Source organism: Daphnia carinata, chromosome 8 (genome assembly GCF_022539665.2).
Source record: "Daphnia carinata strain CSIRO-1 chromosome 8, CSIRO_AGI_Dcar_HiC_V3, whole genome shotgun sequence".
Lineage (NCBI taxonomy): Eukaryota > Metazoa > Arthropoda > Branchiopoda > Diplostraca > Daphniidae > Daphnia > Daphnia carinata.
In genome coordinates, this window is record NC_081338.1 from 6,944,204 (window position 1) to 6,968,062 (window position 23,859).

The 23,859-nt window shown below is 40.5% G+C and overlaps 5 protein-coding genes and 1 long non-coding RNA gene across 11 annotated transcripts; 4 read left to right on the forward strand and 2 right to left on the reverse strand.

The window, feature by feature from the left end:
* The first annotated feature begins 38 nt into the window (after positions 1-38).
* On the forward strand, positions 39-798 carry LOC130700237 (uncharacterized). Its single transcript, XM_057522278.2, has 3 exons — positions 39-130; positions 187-518; positions 588-798. Exons 2-3 carry the CDS (start codon positions 194-196, stop codon positions 773-775), a joined length of 513 nt encoding a protein of 170 aa, XP_057378261.1. The 5' UTR covers positions 39-130; positions 187-193; the 3' UTR covers positions 776-798.
* A 25-nt stretch (positions 799-823) lies between these two features.
* LOC130700241 (uncharacterized) lies at positions 824-1,425 on the forward strand. Its single transcript, XR_009003714.2, has 3 exons — positions 824-869; positions 1,140-1,240; positions 1,318-1,425. It is a non-coding gene; the product is annotated as an uncharacterized LOC130700241 (long non-coding RNA).
* LOC130700230 (DNA-directed RNA polymerase II subunit RPB1-like) lies at positions 1,289-3,350 on the reverse strand. Of its 3 annotated transcripts, none has more exons than XM_057522270.2 (4): positions 3,194-3,350; positions 3,053-3,122; positions 2,360-2,737; positions 1,289-2,170 (listed from the first exon to the last, which is right to left on the reverse strand). In XM_057522270.2, exons 1-4 carry the CDS (start codon positions 3,209-3,211, stop codon positions 1,500-1,502), a joined length of 1,137 nt encoding a protein of 378 aa, XP_057378253.1. In that variant the 5' UTR covers positions 3,212-3,350; the 3' UTR covers positions 1,289-1,499. The 3 variants fall into 3 exon arrangements, with proteins under 3 accessions (XP_057378253.1, XP_057378252.1, XP_059352621.1); XM_057522269.2 differs by having other exon boundaries at positions 2,333-2,737; XM_059496638.1 differs by having other exon boundaries at positions 2,306-2,737.
* A 2,460-nt stretch (positions 3,351-5,810) lies between these two features.
* LOC130700223 (sodium/hydrogen exchanger 3-like) lies at positions 5,811-17,806 on the forward strand. Of its 4 annotated transcripts, none has more exons than XM_059496629.1 (18): positions 5,811-5,975; positions 9,268-9,579; positions 9,932-10,144; positions 12,274-12,537; positions 12,614-12,810; positions 12,999-13,255; positions 13,320-13,537; positions 13,598-13,800; positions 13,860-13,949; positions 14,028-14,098; positions 14,165-14,380; positions 14,445-14,580; positions 14,648-14,800; positions 14,875-14,980; positions 15,140-15,289; positions 15,396-15,779; positions 16,530-16,694; positions 16,759-17,806. In XM_059496629.1, exons 2-18 carry the CDS (start codon positions 9,339-9,341, stop codon positions 16,968-16,970), a joined length of 3,276 nt encoding a protein of 1,091 aa, XP_059352612.1. In that variant the 5' UTR covers positions 5,811-5,975; positions 9,268-9,338; the 3' UTR covers positions 16,971-17,806. The 4 variants fall into 4 exon arrangements, with proteins under 4 accessions (XP_059352612.1, XP_059352614.1, XP_059352615.1 ...); XM_059496630.1 differs by lacking the exon at positions 5,811-5,975 and adding an exon at positions 9,126-9,144; XM_059496631.1 differs by lacking the exons at positions 5,811-5,975; positions 15,396-15,779 and adding an exon at positions 16,010-16,114 and having other exon boundaries at positions 9,054-9,579.
* Positions 17,807-18,029: 223 nt separating this feature from the next.
* Positions 18,030-20,557, forward strand: LOC130700228 (tRNA (uracil-5-)-methyltransferase homolog A-like). The gene is made up of 8 exons (XM_057522260.2): positions 18,030-18,495; positions 18,571-18,729; positions 18,800-19,154; positions 19,215-19,684; positions 19,750-19,872; positions 19,934-20,153; positions 20,222-20,267; positions 20,337-20,557. The coding sequence occupies exons 1-8, from the start codon at positions 18,196-18,198 to the stop codon at positions 20,518-20,520; spliced, it is 1,857 nt and encodes a 618-aa protein (XP_057378243.1). The 5' UTR covers positions 18,030-18,195; the 3' UTR covers positions 20,521-20,557.
* On the reverse strand, positions 20,482-23,344 carry LOC130700227 (kelch-like protein diablo). Its single transcript, XM_057522259.2, has 10 exons — positions 23,185-23,344; positions 22,928-23,120; positions 22,726-22,855; positions 22,367-22,669; positions 22,165-22,314; positions 21,936-22,100; positions 21,677-21,884; positions 21,438-21,616; positions 21,262-21,373; positions 20,482-21,199 (listed from the first exon to the last, which is right to left on the reverse strand). Exons 1-10 carry the CDS (start codon positions 23,264-23,266, stop codon positions 20,769-20,771), a joined length of 1,953 nt encoding a protein of 650 aa, XP_057378242.1. The 5' UTR covers positions 23,267-23,344; the 3' UTR covers positions 20,482-20,768.
* Positions 23,345-23,859: the final 515 nt, after the last annotated feature.

The window sequence follows — 23,859 nt, forward strand, 5'->3', positions numbered from 1 at the left end:
AAAAGGTATTCAAATAGAGGATAAGATACCGCAAAAAACGAAAGGGGTGTTAAGGCCGTTAATAATATAACCGTAGTTTACGTCAAAGGCGTAAGCGAGAGTACTGTACAGCTAAAAAGGGTTCTTCTTCGTAAGTGTTTTGTAAAAACGTCACAATTTCAATAGACTAATTGACTTTATTTTCAGATGCAGCATGTCTTTTCGCCAAGTAGGGTTAAGTTCTTCCGTAAATGGGAGCGATCAGAGCCCACCTGATTTTAACGAAACACCGAACGGATTTATAAATAAAGCGGCGAATTCTCTAGTATATAAATCAATGGCAGTGTTACTGTCCATTCATCTAGACGTCGCTTCCATAGACGGGACTTGGAAACCAGAATATTCAGTGGGCGACGAAATCGGTAGAATTTTGAAAATGATAGGTTTGGTACTGGCCGTTACTTGTGCCATTAGTTTTGTCCTAATTCCATTTACCGTCGCAGTTGTGCTTTGTTGTTGCAAGCAACCTTCAAATTCTGGTATTTTTAACTACGAAATTTATTTCTTTTATTTTTGTTTACTTTTAATTTTAATATAACTAATATCAGGCACTCGCGCACTTTCATATTCTCCGATTCGCAAAACAAAAAAAGGCAACAGCGGAAAGGATTATTCAAAAAGTCGAAGCAGACGTCCTTCGTGCGGGAAAACTTATCTAATTGGCGTGCTGTTCGGTATACCTGCAGGCATTGTTGTTGGAATAATTACAGGTGTCAACACATGGCCTTACATGTAAAAATTCAAAGCTGGAAAAAATTATGTTTAACGAAAATGTGATAACATGAACGAAAACAAATTTACCGAATGTGAACATTTCCCGACCATTTTCGGTAACCTATACCTCAAACCGATATTCTATTATTATCCATAATTACTGTTCCAATCCACGTTAATGGCCCTCTATAATTTGTAATTGCAATGAAACAGTGTATGCAAAATCCTTAAAATTCTCTTAAATTGTCTTCAGTTCTTTGAGACTTAGGTATTCTTTTAGATCGTATTGTGTTAGCACCTGTTTGTTTACTTACTACGTGCTAAACTAGCCTAGTAGCTGGTCAATTTTAATTTTTCAATTCAAAAATACTGAATTTTCATCATAGAGCTTGAGAGAGTTTGCTTTGGCAGTAATTTCCTTGATTGGTGAGCTGAATAATGCTTGACCATACTTCAGACACACAGTATAAAATACAATACTTATGAGGTAGGCAAATTTTGTGTGTTAAGAACACAGTATGTCATTAATGTCTTTTATATTGTTACTTCATTCTGGAATTTTAGGGATGGCTCCCAAAAAAAACAGCTACAGGATAACACAGGTGGCACATATGGAGTACAGTTAATATGAGTTATGGCGCTCAAACTGGAAAACAGCAACATCACATTATTACATAGGTTAAAGAAATATTTAATTATACAAATTAAATAATTTTATTAAAGTATTTTTGTTTAAATATCATATATTAATCCTTCGGAAACGTCACCTTATCCGAAGATGCCGAATAAAAGCTGGGTCTGTTTTGTGAACTGGATGGATAGTTGGTAGCACTGTTCGGAATTTCTTGAATCGAAGCTTGGACAGTTATTGGACGGTACGAGTTTTGACCAGAATAACTAGATGACGGCTGATAATTTGAAGACTGGGGTTTGTTATAGGTCGAAGAATACACCGGCGGTTTGTAACTGCCAGAAGACGGTTTGTAGGATGATGGCTGGTCGTATCCTTGGGCATTGACAACGACGGAATCATAACCTTCCTGAGACCCTACAGAGCTGCTAGGTTTGTACGAACTGGATCCCTGATAACTAGGATTGTACGATGGGCTTTCAATTATCGTTATTGGTTTGTAGGGAGTTTGCGTAGCTGCCACTGGGCTGGGATTAAAGGACGATCCTGCACTGGGATTATAGGACGATCCTCCGCTGGAAACTGGACTGTAAGGAGGATTCCCGATGACAGGAGCCACCGAACCAAATGGATCAGGAATAACACTGGACGGACGGTAAGGACTCTGAGCCGTTATGGCAGAAATCGTAGGATTGTATGATCCACCTTGAATGGGTTGATTGTACGATCCACCTTGAATTGGTGGTTTGTAAGATCCACCTTGAATTGGTGGATTGTAGGATCCACCTGGAATTTGTGGATTGTAGGATCCACCTTGAATTTGTGGATCGTATAATCCACTTTGAATTGATGGAATGTAGGATCCACCTTGAGTTTGTGGGTTATACAATCCACTTTGAATTGATGGATTGTAAGACCCACCTTGAATTTGTGGATGGTACAATCCACTTTGAATTGATGGATTGTAGGACCCACCTTGAATCGATGGGTTGTAGTTACCATACCCGTTGTTAGGAGGATAAGTTCCATAAGATGGATTAAAAGAATTGGTCGGGTAAGGGGAATGCGTTGGAGTAGATGGGTAGTAAGAACTCTGCGGAGAGCCCCCATATATTCCGTTGGACGGATATTGGCCATAAGGACTGGCTCCAGGGTAACTGCCGACGCCATATCCTTGTTGTTGATAAAGAGGTGATGGCCCACCTGGATAAGGCCCTAAGGCTGAAAACGTTGGTTGATGTCCACCGTACGACGGGTACTGTTGATGAGAATTATAACCGCCGTATGGCGGTGAGTATGGAGCCGGGAAACCGTACCCTCCTAACTGTCTTGTAGTAGCATTTGACGAGGATTCTATTCAAAAGAGAATTGAAGTAAGAAAAAAATTAGCAGTCAGTTATTTTTATCAGAATTACAAGTTATGTTCTTTACGGGCGACAATTATTACGAAACGATTGGCGGTAAGTACAGAACGATGCACTTTCAATTCTTAGACGTAAGGTGATAGTTTTTACAGTTGAATCGAGCAAAAGTTTAGTTACGTAATGTGTCCTTCACCTCAATTCCGTAGATGCAGACGTACCACTAACCATTAGAGTGTAAGTCACTTAAAATCAAGCACGCGAACCGTCGCTTTCTTTGTATTCTATGTCATTCAATATTTCTTACCTTCAGCCCGTTTGGAACGGATGGCGAACGAGTCAGCTCCGCACGCTGCAGATAGCCATAGTATCAGTACCTGAAGAGCAACAGCAAGAGGATCAATACCGTTTGGTTTAAATTTGAAAATCAATTCAAAGGGAACTTTACGATTGAAAAGTTGCTCATGGCGTCCAAAATTCCGAAGTTAGAACAGGTTGAATGCTGGCGTTCGTCTGGTGGGAACGTCAACCGGGACAATGTGAGCTATCGAATCCAACAGCCGGTGAAAGTTTTACCCCCCATGAATCATTCAAGGTCGATTTTTAGTAATAACTTTGACAGGGATTTCCCATCGTAAAGCAAACGCTTTTAGCCTTGTTTTTTTTTAGTGCAAGTTTCCGCTGACATAATAACGTAGAAACAAATGGGCGACTCCCGTTACGATGTCGTATAGACGCTACGTCGTAGCGTTTGCACGTTGTAGGTGAACATTTCACCAGTTTAGTATAACCTTGACATTCATCGGCTTGTGTAGTCCATTGTCAGCAAAAAGAGAAATCTCCAACAAGCAAACAGCAAAGGCTCACGGCCGATTGCGCCCGCAAAACGGCGTCACCTCTTCGCCTTATAATAGGTTTACATCAGCTCTTGGATAGGCTATTGTTGGCATTATTTATTTGTCTATTGTTTCAATACCGATACCTTTTAGCACCTAATCATAAACCGCCAATAAAAGCCAATTTTATCTTGACATACTGCTGGCTTTGAAAAATGCCCAACTTTTTTTATGATAACTAGAAGGAAAATTTTACGAGCTTGTTTAGACTTTTTAATTGATGAGCAAATGACAATTGTAAAGATAAATATTTGTCCCGTTAGCTGTGCGTTGAGATAACTTAATGTCCATTTGCTGATGATTCTTTTTTAAACGTGAAAAGATAGCGATCAATCCGAAAAGATCGCATCGCTATCCATCTCAAGTTTTAAAAAAGTTCTGATGGGAAATAAAGAAATAACTACTCGGAGGCTCTGCCAGTATCTGGAAGTATCGCATTAATCAGTAACGAAGTTGGCAGAGCTCCGATGATGCACAAAAAGATTTGGCTCGGTTCCAGAACTTTGCTGTATACGGTTGTTTTAAAAAAATAATCTAATGGGTGGATGGAATGAGCAGGGCCACACGAAACGAGGCCATGTTATTGAATGCCTTCCAAATCCTTAGTCGGTCAAGTAAAATTATTAACTTGTTTAACGCCTTAACTAAGATTAACATCTTGCAATAGAAATAATGGTCTTTGATTTTGTTTTAATTTGATTTGTTTCCTTTTAGGAGACGTAACTGCTGAGGGTACCACGTATTATACATTCCATATGGACCTAGAAACGCTACGACAAACAAGATACCGTTTCAGAAGAAATTACGTGAATGCCATTATTTGCTTCCCAAGCAATTCAAACTTACGAAAGCGTGGGCCGTATGAAGGTACTTCCCCTCTCATCTGAATGAAAATAGAAATGGTGTCATACACTCACCGTTCATCGTCCTCAGGTAAGTTATACTTGACTTACTTCTGTGTGCGTACAATAAGTCATTCCTAATCTAGTTTTACTCTAGCTCCAATTATAACTAATTTCCCCTCCAAATAAACCTTGACGTTCATTAGGTTGAAGCATAGGTCTGAATTTGACCCAAAAAAAATTTCCCAACAGGGAACGAAAGTACGCCCAATTAGCTAAAAGCCTGAATCTATAACAGATGTTCTCTTGGCACGTGCGTTTGATAGATCACTGCACCACAAGCGACTGCGTTTGACGATAACGTCTTTGCATGCAACAAAGCTCTCTCCTAACGCAAAAAAAAATCGTTTCATTTCTTTACAACTATTCTCCATTAGATTACTAATTCCAATAGCAATCCACCGTGAAATTTTGGATACAGATCAGGTCTTTTGATGCAACTGAAACCTGTTTGTTGGCTTTAATAGCCGAAACGTTTCATTAGAAACCAAAGTAGTTTGCTTTCCTTGCTTTCCTTGGCATTTTACAGTAATTTGGATATTTATGAAACAGAACGGAAGAATAACGCATAGAATTCAAATGAATTTCCCTTTTACCTACCGAATGATTATCGGATTTGTTTGGGTGCCGTAGTAGCGTATGTTTCGTCAATAATAAAATGCGTGCTGTTCCACTATTCCGTGCTGCGTGCGTAAACCTCGTCCAATCTGAAATTGACGGTGTCCAGTAGTTGATGGACTGTGCCTTTATTGGGAAACGGAATTCACAATCCCTTAGTGAACGAATTGTATAATTACTATAGCAAACGAGGCTATGATAATTTTACAAAACCAATACATAGCGTACAGACTGAGGTTGATGTAATCGAAAATTTATCAAGGGTTTAAACCTCTCCCCACCGCAACTGTTATGCGGCCCAGTAATCGATAAAACTTTAAATAGTTAACGTGAAGTAATCATAAAAGCCGTCAGTAATTGAAGTTTTAATGTTGTGTGTTGCAATAACATGTATCAATAATTATTTTGCAGGATTACAGGTCTTTTTAAATCAAGATTTTATGTTTCCTTCTGTAAAATCATGAATCCAATGTGCCTGTCATCACATATTGTACAATTATTGCAACCTCAATAAACATTTTGTCACTTCCGGAATACAATGCTATTTGCGACATCTATCTGACATGCGCGCGCTTTTAGTGATAGAAGCAGTCGACAATTGCGTTCTATAAATCGCTAGGAAACCGGGCATATCGTTTTGTTCTCCTTATTGAGTGATGTCGGTGTGCTAGGCAAACATATGCTGCTTTATTGGCGGATGTGGATGACTGTTTACCAAGTCCGAACAACTCTCCGGTCTACTTTCGGAAAATGATGGAACAGGTGCCAGTGACAGGAAGATCAGTGATGAAACCCCAACATCATGACTAGGTAAGTCATCACGAAATGGCTATCGATTTAGTTAGTTGTAGTCAATACGTTGACAAATTCAGCATTGTATTAGCTAGGATATATTGCAATCGTTTGAAGTTATCTTGGCAATTCTGTTGGAAATGTGTTGGAAAGTTCATTTGCTATTTTGATTGTTGTGGAAGGTGGCGACACCTACTGTGGCAGACACAAAAAACATTCCAGGTATAATAGCTCGTAAAGTCGAAAGTGATCGTAAAAAATCCAGTCAAAATTGTTGCTTTTATTTTTACGATGCAATGAAATTGCCTCCATTGGAGAGCAAGTGAAATTAGGTGCTACGTGACAAAACGGGAATGTGGTTGTAGGTTTTGATGCTTGCCATGTCTAGTTATTTCATCGATATTCGGAGAATTGTTTTTTTTTCTCTGCTTATTGAAGAACCAGTTTTGTTTTCGTTTTAAACGCATGTTCTTAAAACCGATAACATCGCGCATGTCAGTATTGCTGCAGTTTTCTTAGAACATGGTTGCTTAGCAACTTCAATACCTTAAGTGGCGTGATGGGGAATCGCGACGGAACGTCATAATCACGATTAAATATAGACCTGTCAAGCTTCCTTTTCTAAATAGCCTTTGCGATTAAATGTGCGCCGGCTTCGCACACCTTTCAATTGCGTTAGCATTTTATTTTTAGAAAATTGTCTTCTGCGTTTGTAGTCGAAACACTTACCATGCCGTTGGCAATCGTGCTACTTATTTAGGCCTATATGGCACTCACGGAATCCGTATTGTTACATCGAACAGAAATGGGAATTGGGCTATCTGGATCCTAAGGTGAAAGGCACTTTCCTTTCAGGCTATTGGCCAGACTTTTTTGTCCCACGATTCTTCATCAATAAAGCGTGTTGTATAGGATAATATCGAGATGTGTAGGTCCTTTTCATCGCCTTGACCTCCCCACAATTAGAAAACAAAATAATCGGCGTCTTCTTCTTTCATTTTTGGCTACTCATAACGATATAATAGCAAGACACTCCATGAAAGCGGTGGATAATGATTATTTTTCAGCGTTCCACTGACGTTCGTGTCGAATGTCTCTAGATGTCTCTGGTAACGCAAATCGGCTGCAATAACAAACCGCGAGAGCAATTTTTCTATGTCTCCAGTATCAAGGATGGATGTAAAATCTTGCTATTCGCGAACTGAACTACCTCTTGGTTACAGCACAGAGTCCAGCAATCGACACCAGATATTTGATAAGAAAAAAAAATTTGATCATAATACCAGAAAGGTTATTGTTTACATCTGTGTCTTTTGCCTGACGCCAAGAAGTAGCGGTTCAGTTTTCCTTTGTTCTTCAGACAAAAAAATAAATACATTCTCGACTATCACGGAGACTTTCACGAGAATGGCGGATGACTACGTTTTACCGGAAGTCTCGTTCCAAGATCAAAATCCCGTTGGTACAAGTCATAATCTGCAAATAAGTGATGTATTTGATTACCCTTTCTAGCAGCCGCACTGAAGGTCTTTTCCGTCTTTCAAAAATTTGATATCGGGGTTATCGTTTAGGCTTTCAGGGTTTTTCTTTTAGTACTTGAAACTGCAAAAAACGAATCTCCGTTTCGTGCAATAAAAGAAAGTACGAGTTTTTTTATGGGAATGACTTGCTGTTTCATTCATTCGTTTAAGACCATAACTAAAAGTGACGGCTAAAAAAATTGTAATTCAAATGTTAACGTGACGTTGAATGATTCTGACGCAGTTTGATAAAAGTGATGGATGTTTTGGAGTTCTGCAAGCAAAAATATGCGAATAGATTTAATCTCAATTGTGGGTTTAAAATTACTTATACAGTCCCATAAGTGATTTTCAACCTTACACAAGACGAGCATCGCAAGTAATTGCATCACAAACGTGAAATGAGCTTTAGTAAAACGATTATTCATATTATTCCGCTCGGACTACAAATTGAAGTTGGTTTCCACTTCGTCAGAATAGCGAATCATTTTCTAAAAAAATCACGATTGACTTAACAATTCAAAAAGCAGCCGTGATTGACGGAGGAAATTTTTTCATGAATATGAACGAAGTACCTAATTCGGACGTCATCTATTCATGCGTACATGAACGTTTTGGACAGAAAAATGCATTCCTCGTAGATTTCTTCGCCAACGGTCATCAATAATTTCGCCACCTTGTTTTAAAGCAAAATTTATTGAGTCAAAGAGATTGATTGAAGCTATTCTTATCTAGTTAATTAATAAATTGTAATAATTGATTAGACGTAACGTCATGAATTTCGAGACTTGTTAATAATACCAACAAAAAGGGTTAAGCTTCGATTACTCCGTCTTTAGAATGATTCTGAACCGTGTCTGGAAACGAAAGACTATCTAAAACAGTAAAGATCACCCTATGGAACTAGATTTCTGCGGTTTCACGTAAGGGTAAATTTGAGTGCTACTTTACAAGTTACGCCAGTTGTTAAAAATGAGCGACGCCCAAAATCACAATAACTTTGCAAAAGAATCGAATTACGTGATATCACATGAAAAAGGATTAAATTTAGTAAGCCTGGCGACACTAGGACGTTCCTGCGGAAAATCGGAAATTAACATTATCTAGACAGAGCTTACTGATGAGTGATCTGAATGCAACACGGCAGACCGTGACAAAGTAGTTATCACGATGTCGCAGCGCACCCAGGCTTTTTTCTTATTTTAAAATATCAACTTTTGAAACAATGACAAGGAAAGTTGGTGCCCTACATCTCGGGAAACTCAAATTTTTCGATGTTTCTTGGTTGAGTAGGTTCAGACCGAAACTAATTTCTCTCTCAACAATTCTTTTAAAATCATTCTATTCTACATAAATTTCAATGACGAAAAGTTGTTATTCCACTCTGTGTGGGTGTCTCCGCCCATGAATATTTATACTCTTCCATCTTCATTTCATATAATCGTGGGGTCCTAGTACCCTCTAAGCAGCCAATCCGTGATCGAGATGGACACAACGGCACCTCCTCACCCAAGGTTTTGCTGAAAAAAACGCGTGTGGACGCTCACTTGTTTTGTTTTTCTTTTTCCCCGAAGCAGACGAAGCTTGAGGTAAAGGAAAGGATAGCCGTTGACGTCAAAGAAAATCCGAGGCCGCATGTTGTCAGTCGAGTTTCTCAACTTTCAGCGGAAGGTTCTAATAGTTTTTTTTTGCCCGACTGTTTTCAAAGTCGGTCCTTCCCTATCTCCCTAGCGGAAAATGCTTTGACAGAAAGTCTTCTCTTATAAAGCTTCCGTTGTACATTTCTCTTTCCAGTGTCATCTGGAACAATGTTCTGACGTGTTCATCGGATAACTCTTTTACTCTACGCACATAGCAAGCTCTACATGAACGTTTTGGAAATTGTGAAACAACGAAATAGCAGCCACTCGATTATGGGTACCAGACGGACATTGGTGTTGTTAGTGCTGTTTGTTTTGGCCAGCGAGCTAGCTCATAACACAACTGCACTGAGCGAAGTTCCTTTGCATGGACACTCAACCATTCAGTATGTGGACAGCCCCATTGGATCTCCAGCTGGTGTTGTCACTTTACCGTCTTCTGTTCATCATGCTGAAGATAGATCAGGTACTATATAGCTTTCAAAATATTAAATGATCAGCTCGTGTACAGGGTAACATATCAGGATGTGAGTCACTTCAGACATTCAAGGAAGTCAAATTGTAGTAAAATTCAGTGCTGGTGCAATACTTCCTCATTGGAAAAACCCTAGGCTACTAGGATACTATTTGCTAGTTTCATTAAGAACAGTCATTGTGAAAACCCTCAAATCTAACAAGGAAAAGTATCTGTGTCAAATAAGGATTCAAATATAAAGTTATCTTAGCGGTCGATAAACGTGATTCAGCACGAAACTTTGACATTTTTTACTTAAAAAGTTTCCCCAATGGATAGAATATTCATGGAAATTGATATGTAGGTCTAGCTGAAGCTGTGTCGTCCCCCTCAGTATCGACCGGTGATCACCTTGGAGAAGCAGGAGGTCATCATGGAGTTGCTGGTGAACAGGGCACTGCTGGCGGCCACGGAGGGGCACATGAAGGCATTCATGTGTTTACAGCGGAGTTTGCCCGTGTCGAGATCCCCTTCATTATCTCCCTGTGGATCTTCTGCGCTAGTTTAGCTAAAATTGGTACGTATTGTTAAAAAAAAAATAATAATGCATCTAAATGAAGAAGTGTTTTAGCCCGGGAAAATTTTGATTAATTAAGCACAGTAAACGCATGTGTGGGATCTGCCGTCCTCGATTGCATGATTACCGGACGCGGGAGTCGTTACACGATAAACCTTTCACCGTGTGTTGGTGCGCGGTGCACAGTGGCAGATGGTTGAATGACCTACAACTTTACCCGCTCTCGTTCGCTGCGTGACGTCACCAGGTTAACATTAAAGGAGCTCTTAGTTCTCGTTTGTTTGTTTCATAAGCTGGGAATGGGTTGTCGATTCAGCAAAGGCACAAAGCTTTGGATAGTTAACTCAGAACCTTTCGTTCCCCTTCTATTTCTTTTCTCTCTTTGTCCTCAAAAGCTCGTATAAATTAAGATATGTAAAATGTCTTTTTTGGACGTGATTCGCATATCCACGAGAACAATGCCACGCATAAATGCTGTGTTCTATCTCTTTCGCGGCCCAACCCCAAACCGCCAATGGTCACAATTTAGTTGAAGACCTGGCTTAATGAGATTATTCAAAATGCGTTAATAATACAGCTATTTACGGTAGGTTTCCGTTACAAGTGGAAGCTTGTACGGCAAGGTATACAGGTCAAGGGAATTGAGCAAGTGAATGTATGCATAAAACTAGCGAAAAAGAAAGAGGATTATGAAGAAGATTATTATTTTACTGCAGAGGAGAAAGGTTAAGAGGGGTATTTTTGCGTTATATGGTAATCATAACCTTATTCATTGCATTTCTTGTGGGAAAAGAATCGGAAAAAGTAGCACCTGGGTGCCGAACTCTCGACACGGTTTTGTTAGTCACCTACCCCGCAAGGCAAATTTTTTTTTGCCTAGTCTGCACATTTTCTGTGACCCGATGATTCTTTCGGTTGCATTTCCATTCTTGTTGTCATTGCGTGCAAGAAAAAGGGAACCAACGTTAGAGTGGCCATCCCTTTTTTTTTCTTCCCTAGAGAAAGTCGGTTGACATCGACATGGATCGATGATGAGACCTCTGTAATGTTAACGTCCGGATGCGCTCTTTTTCCAGTTCCTTATTTTTGAATCCGTGACGCAGATCGACAGATGGATAGGCGAGATAATAAGTTCTGTTGCTTCTTTGGCCTTGTAAATTATCTTGCGAAACAGGCGATCGATCCGTTAGAGTGATGCATTACGCCCATGAGGGTGGGATCAAATGGTAAAAGTTTTTCAATACAATTACTAGAGAGACGAGCTGGATCGGCCCGGTTTAATTCCATTTTGATGTTTCCCTTCAAACAAAGGGAAGAAAAAGCCTTGACAAGCACACTTGTGTGTTTTTCAGGGAAGATAGACCGCACGTTTTTGGAACATTATGACCGTGTTGCTTCTTAGTTTTTTTTTCATAAAAAAGTATGCCAGCCACAAAAAGGCGATAACGCGAAAGAGAAACAAGTTATTTTTGTTTCGCTCAAAGTGTTGCCCAAATGAAAAAGAGAAATTGTTTCTTCTCTATAGCCTACTAAATGAGGCTTGGGCATTACCACATTGCGAATAACAGGGAAAACTACTTCTTATGTTCCCCTTCGAAACAGCATCAGCCAAATCCGGTCGTGACATTTCTTTCCGTACATCCTTTCTTTTTGAATACTCTGCCAAGGTCTCCAGGTAGAGGTAAAATAATTCATGATTGCCATGTATGATATTCCGCCCAAGACATTGCGTTGGTCTTTTTGTTCTTGGAAATTTCGCATTCACACTCTTCCTGGTCTTCCTTAAAATCTTGTTCACCTTCAAATACTCTTCATCGTATTTAAAACTCCACATGCGTTTACCGAAATTCAAGAAAAAAAAGGGACCGGTTTTTAGAATAAGATTTTCGACCTTGATTAATTGTGTGCTTTTTCTCCAAACAAAGTACGCGTGTTATGGCCTCTTGCTTTCCGCATTATACCTGCATTAGTTGTCGTGCCAGTCCGTGCCACGATGTTGTTTTGTTTTATTTACCTCTTTTTTTTATTATTATTTTTGGTGGGACGGACTGCTCCGGCATTTTGTCTCAGTACGCAGTAAGTTTCGAGGACGTGGAATTAATTTTCTAAAAATTTTGTTTGAAATGTAGGTTTCCATATGGCACCGAAATTGTCATCCATCTTCCCTGAATCATGTCTTCTCATCGTCGTCGGTATCGTCATCGGTTTACTGCTCTTCCACACGAACAGCGCCGGCGTCTCGCCGTTGACGCCGACGACCTTCTTTTTCTACATGTTGCCTCCCATCATCCTGGACGCGGGCTATTTCATGCCCAACCGACTCTTCTTTGATCATTTGGGGACGATCCTCCTTTTCGCTGTTATCGGTACCATCTGGAACACGGTCTCCATCGGTAATTATCAGAGCGTCACCAGTCGTGGATTTGTTCACTTTCACTTAATTTTTGGGTTCCATTTTTGCTTTTGCAGGGCTGGCTTTATGGGGCTGTGGTTTGACTGGACTCTACGGATTCGATTTACCCTTGCTGGATACGTTCCTTTTTTCTGCGCTCATCTCGGCTGTCGATCCGGTCGCTGTACTCGCTGTTTTTGAGGAAATCCACGTCAATGAAGTCCTCTACATTGTTGTGTTTGGAGAGTCTTTGCTTAATGATGCCGTCACTGTCGTGAGTATCGCTTTCAAGTAGGGGATTTTTAGCGTAAAAAAGCGGGGAAAACTATAGGAATTAGAGCGCGGAATTCGGTGCAGTTTTCATATCGCATCTGAATTTCGTGGGGAAAAAATAACTTAACCACAATGAAAAAGCGGTCTAATGATATTATTTTCCGCTTGGCTTGCATGTGCCAATTTTAGGTGTTGTACAACATGTTTGACGCTTACGTCGGTATGGGCCAGGAAAATATCAAATACACGGATATTTTATCCGGTTTCGCCTCCTTCCTTGTGGTGGCCATCGGTGGCACCTTGATCGGCGTCATCTGGGGCTTCCTTACTGGTTTTGTCACGCGCTTCACCAATCACGTTCGTGTTATCGAGCCCATCTTCATCTTCGTCATGAGCTACTTGGCTTACTTGAACGCGGAAATCTTCCACATGTCCGGCATCCTCGCGTGAGTAATGTTTGTTTATATTTTGATTTGATTGATGTGATTAGAATGTTTCGTTTGCACACAGAATCACGTTTTGCGGCATCACGATGAAGAACTACGTCGAAGGCAACATTTCGCCCAAATCGCACACGACCATCAAATACGCCATGAAAATGTTGAGCAGCAGCTCCGAGACGATCATCTTCATGTTCTTGGGCGTCAATACCGTCAACGATCAGCACGACTGGAACACGGCCTTCATCTTGCTCACAATCCTGTTTTGTTCATTCTTCCGTGCTCTCGGTAACCTCGAAGTTCAAATACTTTGCCTCTCTTTGTTTCTAAACACCGCTCGATCACTAGGTTGCATCATGCTAACGGAGTTGGCCAACCGTTTCCGCTTGCATAAGCTGAATCGCGTGGAGAAATTCGTCATGTCCTACGGTGGTTTGCGAGGTGCCGTCGCATTCGCTTTGGTTTTACTCGTCGACCCCAAGAAGGTCAAGAAGCAGCCGCTTTTCGTCACGGCCACCATCTCCGTTGTCTACTTCACGGTCTTCTTCCAGGTATACAAAATTACGTTTTTTGCTGCTAAAAAAGATATAAGATTACATTCTGGTTGCAGGGCATTACCATCAAACCTCTGGTCAAATACCTAAAAGTGAAACGGGCGAATAAATTCGAAAAAACGATGAATGAACGCCTACATGAAAAGGTTGGACATTGACGCTAGCTAAATTATTCATGTGCGTTAGGGTTTTCTGAATACCAATTCCCTTTTTTGTTTTCGTAGTTGGTCGACTACACCATGGCCGGAATGGAAGACATTTTGGGTCATACCGGCAACTTGAAGATCCGCGACAAGTAAACACGTTATTCAGCTAGCATGAGGGTGGTTTAAACAAATTGCTATTTCTTTTTCCTTGGCAGGTTTAAGCAAATCGATAATAAATATATTCGTCCATGCTTGATACGCGAACACGCCGCCCACGAGCCCAAAATCCTGGAAACGTATTCGAAATTGACGATGCGCGATGCCATGGACTTTATGCGTCGCAACGCGACGTCATCCAATCTCTCGGGTGGCAATTCAGAGTCGATGGCTGTCCTTTTCCGCAACTATACTGCCAATAATTTGAACAACAGGTAACTATTTCACACATATTTCTTGTTACTAATTAATGCTAAAAGAACTATTGAAATTACACAGTGCCAGCATTGCACAAATGGATCAAGGATGGAATTTAGATATTGGTGAATTGGCCTACAGCCCGTCGGCTCGTGATCTTTCAGACGCTAAAGTACATCACATGCTTTCGGAAGAGCTGTGGAAACCTTATCGAAGGGTAAATCTGGTTAAGCGAATGAAACATAGGAAACACCTTGAACAAATTTTCTATTATGCACCGTCAGAGTTCCCGCCGACTTAGCTATTCACGTCACGCCGTCAACGACCAAGACCTGTCATCGTCTCATCACGTTAATCATAACATGCATATGCATATCCGCCGGATGGTCAGCGAGACTGTGCGTAAGCAACATTCCAAGCGCGTTAAGCGCCATAGGGTATGAATAATCAAAGACAAAAAAAATATTCAAGGCTTTTTTATTAACAACTCACCTTTCTACTATTTTTCAAGGATCCGCATGCCAACGGAAGTGGAGAAGGTGGCTCACGGAATAGTTCGAAATCCGTTTCGTTCAAAACACTTAAAGAAAATGGCCTGGAGAAGAAATTACACGATGGTAACATTTCTTTTTTTTTTATTCAAAATTTTGTGTATCCGGTCAATGCCTTCATATCCGTGATATCCACAGACTTATAGTCTTAGGCGATGTCGCCAAATAATTTGGATGGGCACGTCCACCTGTACTGTCTGATAATTTGCATGTTTGTCTTGCTAGATTATTTGCACGCGGTAATCAAAGAAGTATCCGAGGCGGAGGAGAGGAATATTTCAACCGATGACACTGGAGCACAAGCTACTGGAAGCACGGAAGATTTGGATGGTGATGGCGCTGGTGGAATCACGTTTACCGCTCGTAAAGCCTCTAGTAAGTTGATTTTTTATTTTTGGGCATTATTGGGGATGGGTTATAACATGAAACTCGCTAAGTTGAAAGAAGAACAAATCAACATTCAAACAAAATGGCTCACTAGCCGATCCAGTACTGTACACCTACGAGTCGGCTATGGCCGAACTGATCAATAATCAGCAAATGGCTTTGGCCGGCTTGTTAGCCGCGAGTGCCCTGGCCCATTTGCCTGTTCAACCGGAATTATTGCCCATCACGTCATCAGATCTGCCTCCTTCAGACGTTTCTGGCAATAAACGACTCGAAGTTAATGGTAAAGGGGCAATAAAGAAATCACCAGTACCACCATCACGTCAAATTCCCAGCAAATCCAAGCCAATCCTCGGCTACGCCGAGCCTGCCACTGGGATCCCTCCGGCCATGTTGGAGCAAGTCCGAATCCAGCAGCATCGATTGCGCTTCCTGCTGGAAAGACAGAGACAATCGCTTAAGCGCGTCATGTCACTCGGTAAAATGAAAGAGGAATTACGTGAGAGAAAAACGGAAAACAAGGGATGAAAACAAGGCTAACATCGGAACAGGTGGAGGATGCTGGGCATTAATTAATAATGGATATGTAACACAGACCCATGACACATTGATATAACTATAGCAAATTGGGCAACAAGAAATTCAATAACACGTTGACTGGCTCATCCAACGATTGCGTATTTTCTTTTTAACCACAAAATCAAACAGTTTTACGGATGCCGACGGATACAACGAGACTTTCGCCGTACGTAATGCGACGGGGATCCCGTTCGCCAACGGGTTACAGAGACAACTCCTCTTGGGGAGGTGAAGGTCAGGGCTCATCTGACGGTGTTGTTACGCACATTAATTACCTTCGTTAGACTTTTCTCCACTCCTGTCTCTCTTGCTCCTTCTATTACTGTGTGTGACGCACTATGCAACCAATAATGTTTTTGATCGGGTTACGGTATCAATTTTTCTCTCAATTATTTCTTTATCTATCTCCCTTTACCCTGCCTTTCCCCTTCCTAATTGCTTTGCCGAAATGGCTTATCCGTTACTTTCTTTTTTGATTTGGCTGTCGAGAAAGACTGATTGGCATTGCTCAGTCATTCTGGACTTGTTTCGGCTCTCTTTTTTCTTCGTGGGTTATGGTCTGCATGTTGACTGGTTGAACTTTTTCACGTTTTTAAATGCCGTCTTTGTCGGGAAGAAATACTAACTTGGACAATTTGTAACTAACTAGGAGAAGCTCATCCGTCCACGCCGACGGCTGTTGAAATGCAGTTGCCTTGGAAGAGAGACGATGCTGATGATATGTCTACGTTCGCCATTAAGCAGAGCGAATTCCCGCTCTGGGTAGACAACAAAGAGTACAACAACTACTACTCGCCGACAAATACTTTTCTAGGTATTGACTGTTGTTACTTGCTTCATTATCCATTAATTTTACGTTTATTTGTTGGCATTTGTAGGAGAATTGGACAAGAAAAAAACTAACCATCCGTCAGTTATAGATATTTTCACAAAAGATCGCACTGCGGATTCTTCAGAGCATGGCAACAACACGTTACCATCAACAGCCAAGTCCTTTGACGTCACGGTGACTATACCGGAGGAGAACTCGAAGGAAGATGGTGAGGACGAGGTGAAGAAAGTTACAAATGACAAAGATTGCCATGCCTAATTGCGGCAGAGATCTACGGAGAATCTCTGTTTGTTTTATATACCTTAACGTTTTCTTCCATTCATTTTAACGTTTTGACACAAAAAGACTAGGAATGGAGGGGGATTCCTCTCATACTGGGTAACAACCCGCCACCCTCGATCTGACCCTCGATCTGCCTTGAATGAGTGCATTAGTTCTTATTAATGATTTTTGACGAGTCACACTTTTATGTTTTATTGAAAAGAGTGGACGTGGGAAATAAGCCTATATTGTTTATATAACGGTTCAAGGGTTGTGAACGAAAATACCGTCTTCATTTTAAAACACATCAGCGCAACGTAAGCTTCCCGTAATTCTCTCATCAGTCGTTTTTTAGAAATCTCAGTTTTCTATTCATTTACGAAATGCAGAAGCCGTGATGTTTTCGCATAAATTTTTAAAACGTACACATTCCCCTTCCCCAATTTTATTTTCTCGTTTCTGCTCTAACACTGTTTTATCAGATTCAAACGACTAATCCTCGTCCCTTCGTGTGCCCAATTAGAACTTCTGTAACGTTATCGGCCTTCGAATTTGATTTACTTAAGTAGTTGATATGTTAGACTCAATGGAAAGAGTTTTGGTTGCACATGCATACAGTCCTCCCACCAAATATGGCTACGTTGTTTCATTAAGGTAAAACAAGTGATTCCTTAAACTGTCCTAAAAGACAACGCAACAAAATAAAAAAACTAGGTGTCATCGTCTCTAGTACTTGTCCATATCTATCGAACTGGGATTTTGTATGCTTGCCAATGTGTCCTGGAAAATGTTTGACGGTTGCTTGTCAAAGTAATAAACAGATCATTTTCCCTCACGCCTGGTTATTCTTTGTTTTGATTTTGATGATGGATGAAAAAACCGAATACCATGAGCTGTGATCTAAAGAATTTTAAAAAAACCCCATCAATTTCGTGCTGTCATCTTTTTCGTGAGAACAGGCTTCATTGTTACCTTATTCCAAACTAGCAGACGATTCTTTCTGTGTAAATATATCAACTCTGCAGATAGTGGAAGTTCTGGACTAGTTCCATAACACGTGTTCTTTAAGAACACATGGTTTATGCTCTTTGGTTTTCTTTGCGGTCGCGAACAAAGAAAGACTAACAAAAAACTAATTAATTCGTTTGATCGTATCAGATCGGTGCTGTCTTTGGCACGTGACTAGCAATAATATTCTACAGGTGTTATATTGCTTTAAAAAATGGAAGTGCAGGAAGTTGTATCTAAAACAGAGGAAGTAGAGCCCAGTGAAAATATTTTAACTGAGCCAGAATTAGGTTGCAATCCTGAGAACCAAATAGTTGCAAACATGGAAAAGCCTGAGGTGGATGAAAAATCAACTGCAGAACCAGAATCTGGTAATCAGGAAGAGCAAGAAAATAGTGAAAATAATAGTAGTGATAAAAATCTGGATCCATATGCATACCTTAAACGGCCTGAATTTTCTTCTGAAAACTTTAAAGTAGAGATCATGAATCTTCCAAAATTCTATGGTGCTGGGGTGAGTTTAGATTCTGAGCAGTTTTATTTCACTTTGATAATCTTTTAATTTCCACAACTTGTCTATCTTGATTAGCACTTGAAAAAGTTTCTTCAAAAACAAGAAATCAATGCCAACAAAATGAAACTCATGAAAGGATATGTGTTTGCTTCCTTCAGAAGTGAAAGGGAACGTGATATTGCAATGGAAAAATTAAAAGGTGTGACATACAAAGGCAATATTCTGGATGTCAAGGTATGAGCATGAAATATTAATTTACTGTACATCTAATATTTTAGTAACAGCATCTTGCCATTATAAATAGTTGGCAAAACCCATGCAAGACCCTCTTATAAAAAAAAGGAAAGCTGAAGCTGATGCAGAAGGACAGAAAAAAGCAAAGAAAGAACCGAAGGGTGAATCACTTCCAATTGTTGAACAGATAACTAAAAAAACTGTACCATATGCTGGCAAACCCTACTCAGAACAGCTTACCCTGAAACATCAAGACATGATGACTGTTTTAAAAAAGCTAACGAAAGAAGTACGAAATGCACATTCCCAAGCTGGTTCTTTCATCCAAAAGAAAAAGGTAGCCTACGGTGCCATATGTGAGCTAGCTGAAATCATCCCATCACCGGTTAGCGGAAAATACAGAAACAAGTGTGAATTCACTGTTGGTAATTGAACACCTAAAATTTTAAACTACCCATAACTGAATAACTTTGTTGTTTTTGTAGGCGTTAATCCTGAAACCGATGAATTAACATTGGGATTTCGCGTAAGCACATACAAAGAAGGCTCCTATGCTGTTGGCCCTGTTTCTCATTTGGCATTCATCTCTGACGCAATGCGAGAAATCGTTAGCGTTTTCGAAGCCCATTTTAGAGCGTCCGGTCGTAAACCATATAATCCTGAAGACCATTCAGGTTTTTGGCGACAAGTCCTTGTGCGCACCAATTTGGCAGGAGAAGTCTTAGCCGTTGTTCAAGTGCATCCGCAAAATCTTTCGGTAGAAGAATTAGAATCTGTCAAGAATGACCTGAATAAGGTTGCTGAAGCCAACAAGGTCGTTTCGCTCTATTTCGAAGCGGCTGGACCAAAAAAACCGGGAGAGGATCCGCCACTGGAGCATGTAATGGGCAGCACTCACTTGATTGAGAAACTGTGCGGCCTCGAGTTCTCTATTTCTCCTCTTGCCTTTTTCCAGGTTTCTCAAAAGTGATATAAATTTAATTTGCTTTATATTTTATTCCTCGTTTATTATGATGACAGGTGAACACATTGGCAGCTGAGGTTCTTTTCAACAAAATAGCTGAAATAGCTGAAATAGATTCTAATACAAATATTCTCGACGTCTGTTGCGGCACGGGTACCATTGGTCTATCGTTGGCGAAAGTAAAACTTGGTTGTTACAGTTTTTGCCTGCAGTTGTCTAGAAAGATTTGTTATTCCACAGAAATGCAAACGTGTTTATGGGGTCGAATTAGTGGAAAGTGCAGTTGAGGACGCCAAGAAGAATGCTGAGAAGAATGGAATTACAAACTGCGTATTTATCGCTGGAAAAGCAGAAGACGAAGTAAATAATTTATTAGATAGCATGAAGAAAATGGATGCTGCAGAAGGCATTGAAAGCAGCAAGATAGTGGCAATTTTGGATCCCCCGCGGGCTGGACTACGTAATAATATTATTTAACAAGACGTGTCATAATATTTATTTCGACGTAACGTGAATTTTTGTTTCCAGATCGCAAATGCTGCCAGTTGCTACGCAGTGCAGAGCGCATTGAAAGGTTTTTATAAAAATTTACAAATAAATGTAATATATATTTTAATTAACATCCCTTATAATCGATTATTAGATTGATCTACATATCGTGCAATGCCCAAGCCGCTATGAAATCATTTATCGACTTGTGTCGAGCACAGTCAAATGCCTATGCAGGGATTCCATTCATTCCCGTCAAAGCTATGGCGGTCGATCTCTTTCCTGATACACCGCACTGCGAATTCATCTTGGTTTTGGAACGTTATCGGCCCACATGAAATATTTGAAGGTAACGAGTAAAAAATAAATCTTTTTTTTACTTGAACAGTAAGTGCGTATACTTGAACAAAAATTCCGAACCTTCAGCGTGATTTACATAGCATAGGAAAGACTAGATAGGCGACTTTACCGAGTCAAACCTATTTCTAATTAACACGGATTTAATTATTCCATAAAGCTATCACCATTTAGCTTGACATTAGAGTTGACAGAACACTGAACACGGGAAGTACAGAAAATACTTGGCTTATTCCATTTTGAGTGGTATCTTTACAGTGGCTGCGCCTAAACCAAGGCGACGCACTTGCATTGCCTGGGCGCAATGCCAGCGATTAGTCCGCGGATTGAATTTCTCGGCCGTATTGAGGAGGTGGATGCCGTCGCTACCGCCGATGACGTAGATCCTGCCGTTCCAAACAGTTGTTCCAAATGAACTACGCGCAACGCTCATTGGAGTCAGCAAAGTCCACTGATTGGTTAGCGGATCGTAGCGCTCCATCGAGCGTAACCAAGAGACTCCGTTGAACCCCCCTATAACGTAAAGGAAGGAGCCAACAGTAGCAACTCCACAATATGCTCGTGCTTCGTGCATAGGTGCGATAGGGATCCAACGTTGCAGAGCTGGATCGTAACACTCAACTGAGGAAAGAAATTTTTCTTCATTTTGCTGTTTTCCACCTAAAATGGGAAACACTGTTCTTACTTTTCCGAATGGCACCAAGCAGAAAACTTTTTCGTACCAAGTCCGCCGACTGCATACAGTAAACAATTAAGGGACGTAACACCATGGTGTGCGCGATGTAGTTGCATTGAAGGAAGTGCTTCCCACATGTTAAAACGTTCCTCGTACATCTAAAAGCAATTCGGTGTTATGTCTAACAAGGGCGGCAGGTTGACAAACGTTTATTTCTCTTACCCAGGCTCGCTTTTCAATGCCTTGATCGCTACGGCCCCCAGATACGCATAGAACTTGATTAGGAAGAGCAGCTCCGCTCCCGTGAATGCCAATAGGTAAAGGGGCGAGAGAGATCCACTCGTTCGACTGGACGCTGTAGAACTCGCAAGAATCGATCAGCTTTTCTCCACAAATTCCACCTAAGTTTGATTTACCGTAATACTTTCTCCCATCAGACAAGCCACATCGAAATATTTTACCAATAATAAATATTGTATAGTCAGCACTGCAGAAAGCAGGAAAAATTCTCTGAGTTCGCATGGGGGGCATTACTTGCGTTGGATTGGGAATTCCAGAAAGTGCTACTGCTGTTGGAATGGAACATCGCCATCCATCGTATCCTAACGTATAGCATTCCATCGAGTTCAGAACAAAGCCGTTAGACTCTCCTCCCAAAGCCACGATCACCTAATTTGAAGACGTTAGTGCGCTATAATTTTCTAAGTATATTAGCTTAACTTCTTGTTCGTAAGAATGCCGAATTTTCTTCGAATGGGTGATGTGATGTGGCTGAGTTTTTGAACAAGGGCTGTCGCAGCGCTGTGAGAGTATTTTGTCAACAGCCATTTTGAAATCGCCCCCCAGGATGGCGGTCTCACTAAACTGTGCTTCAGATGTAAAACCCTTTGAGTAATTAAATAAGTTAAAGAACATTTTAAGATAAAGTCCAAGTTGTGAAGGTTAATACCGAGTCTCGTAGCCGCCTTAGCAGAAGGTCTGAATTTACAACTACGAGTAATTTCTCCGCTGGCACTTGCCAAACATCAATTTCTGACACGAGGGAGGAGAGAAACTGAAGTCTATCGCCAGGTTGGTGTTCTACCCATTTCATCACCGTCTGCAAAATTGTCATGATTATCTGTACTATTTGAATTGAATACTTAATCAACCTCCAAAAGCTCTCCTTCCCCTGCAGTGTTGAGTAGAGGAGACTGTAAAATTCCTTTCAGCTCATTGAACGGTAGCTGGAGAAGTTCTTCTTCCTTAACGACGTGACGGAAATGTTCTAAAGTATACCGTTTAGCGTTGGCAGCCAGCTCCTTACAGTTACGTGATTTGGCACTCAGGTAAATGCCAATGCAGTTGGAAGCATTCATTTGTGAACGCAAGTATTGACAGCACAGATTTTGAAGAGAATTTATTTGCAGGAAATCGGCAGCGACAAGAAAATCACTTACATTTTTCTCAGTTATCTGCAAATGAAATAAGATTGTAGAATACACCTTGAAATAGTGTTGTCACAATGTACCTGAATTTCAGCTGTGTAAATGAAGTTCAAAATTTGCTCTAGAATGGCTGAATCAATATCATGGAGAGTTATTTTGCTCTGCTCACTTTCTAGGAATCTGAGTCCATTCCCAGTTCCAGAAAACATTGCTCTGGTCACACAAAACAGACACCTGAGGTCAAGACAGCTATTGAGTCAAACCAAGTTGCCAAGAACTAAAGACCGAAAGTATGGTGAGACTGCTGCAAGGACAACTCGTTGAGCTGAATGTTCTGAATCTCCTGTAACAAGCACAACATCACAGAGCAGACCAGATGTGCGTAAGTCATTCAGCCCATCCATCAACACAGTGGGAAACACAGCATCTCTTAAGTCCCAAAAATCAACCTGTTGATCTTCACTATCTTGACCAGTGGCTGAAATTTAATTAAGTCATAAACTAAATGATGTTTGATAAATTCATTCGTGTGTTAAATTTACTTGAATTGACTGTAGGATTTGCCTGTTGAACACTGAGGCAGCACACATTACAGTTCCTGATTCCTTGATCATTTCCCAGCATGGTCACTTTATCTCCAGATAATTCAAATATATAAAGGGCATGCAACAGCAATGAATTTCATCCAAAAGAAGGTAAGAAAAAACTTCATAAAACTGTTTTAAATATGGCATATGGCAATAGGTTTTACCAAAAAAAAAAAATAATATGTTTTTCTGTTTTACTGCTATTGCCATCTACCCGTCACTTTCTAGTTAATTCTCTTCATACACTCACCGAATATTTCTGCTGCATCGCACTATCGCTGTCGCGTACTGGCGCTTGGGCTTATTTTTTCGGGCTTAAAATTTTTTCCTGAAAAAACTGAAACTCATCGGAATTGGTTGAATATCACAGGGTATACTAAATTTAATGCTGATTCGGGGAAAATTGCTATTTTTTTCATTAAAACAATCTTTTATTAAATACACCCAATATTTGACACAATGATAGCGCGCCAGTACCCTATAGTGCTAGCGCGATGCAGCAGAAAGTCGGGCTTATTTATCAGTCGGATTGAAAAAATTTTTCGGCAAAAACTGACGCTCATTGAAATTGGTCAGGTAGATATGTGAACCTGGTGGTACCAGAGAAGCTGAATGGCCTTAACGAAAAGT

What these genes read in the sequence shown, in the direction of transcription:
- LOC130700228 (XM_057522260.2), top strand. Translation starts at nt 18,196, where the DNA reads ATGGAAGTGCAGGAAGTTGTATCTAAAACAGAGGAAGTAGAGCCCAGT. An exon ending in TTGGTCTATCGTTGGCGAAA is followed by an intron (nt 19,873 to 19,933) that starts GTAAAACTTGGT and finishes GTTATTCCACAG; the next exon opens with AAATGCAAACGTGTTTATGG. An exon ending in AGTGCAGAGCGCATTGAAAG is followed by an intron (nt 20,268 to 20,336) that starts GTTTTTATAAAA and finishes ATCGATTATTAG; the next exon opens with ATTGATCTACATATCGTGCA.
- LOC130700237 (XM_057522278.2), top strand. Translation starts at nt 194, where the DNA reads ATGTCTTTTCGCCAAGTAGGGTTAAGTTCTTCCGTAAATGGGAGCGAT. An exon ending in CAAGCAACCTTCAAATTCTG is followed by an intron (nt 519 to 587) that starts GTATTTTTAACT and finishes AACTAATATCAG; the next exon opens with GCACTCGCGCACTTTCATAT.
- LOC130700230 (XM_059496638.1), bottom strand. An exon ending in CCGTTCCAAACGGGCTGAAG is followed by an intron (nt 2,738 to 3,052) that starts GTAAGAAATATT and finishes TCTTTTGAATAG; the next exon opens with AATCCTCGTCAAATGCTACT. An exon ending in GTACCATCCACAAATTCAAG is followed by an intron (nt 2,171 to 2,305) that starts GTGGGTCTTACA and finishes CACAAATTCCAG; the next exon opens with GTGGATCCTACAATCCACCA.
- LOC130700227 (XM_057522259.2), bottom strand. Translation starts at nt 23,266, where the DNA reads ATGCTGGGAAATGATCAAGGAATCAGGAACTGTAATGTGTGCTGCCTC. An exon ending in GCAGTCTCACCATACTTTCG is followed by an intron (nt 22,856 to 22,927) that starts GTCTTTAGTTCT and finishes TTGTGTGACCAG; the next exon opens with AGCAATGTTTTCTGGAACTG. An exon ending in CTATACAATATTTATTATTG is followed by an intron (nt 21,617 to 21,676) that starts GTAAAATATTTC and finishes AATCAAACTTAG; the next exon opens with GTGGAATTTGTGGAGAAAAG.
- LOC130700223 (XM_059496629.1), top strand. Translation starts at nt 9,339, where the DNA reads ATGAACGTTTTGGAAATTGTGAAACAACGAAATAGCAGCCACTCGATT. An exon ending in ATGAACGCCTACATGAAAAG is followed by an intron (nt 13,950 to 14,027) that starts GTTGGACATTGA and finishes TTGTTTTCGTAG; the next exon opens with TTGGTCGACTACACCATGGC. An exon ending in AACTTGAAGATCCGCGACAA is followed by an intron (nt 14,099 to 14,164) that starts GTAAACACGTTA and finishes TTTCCTTGGCAG; the next exon opens with GTTTAAGCAAATCGATAATA.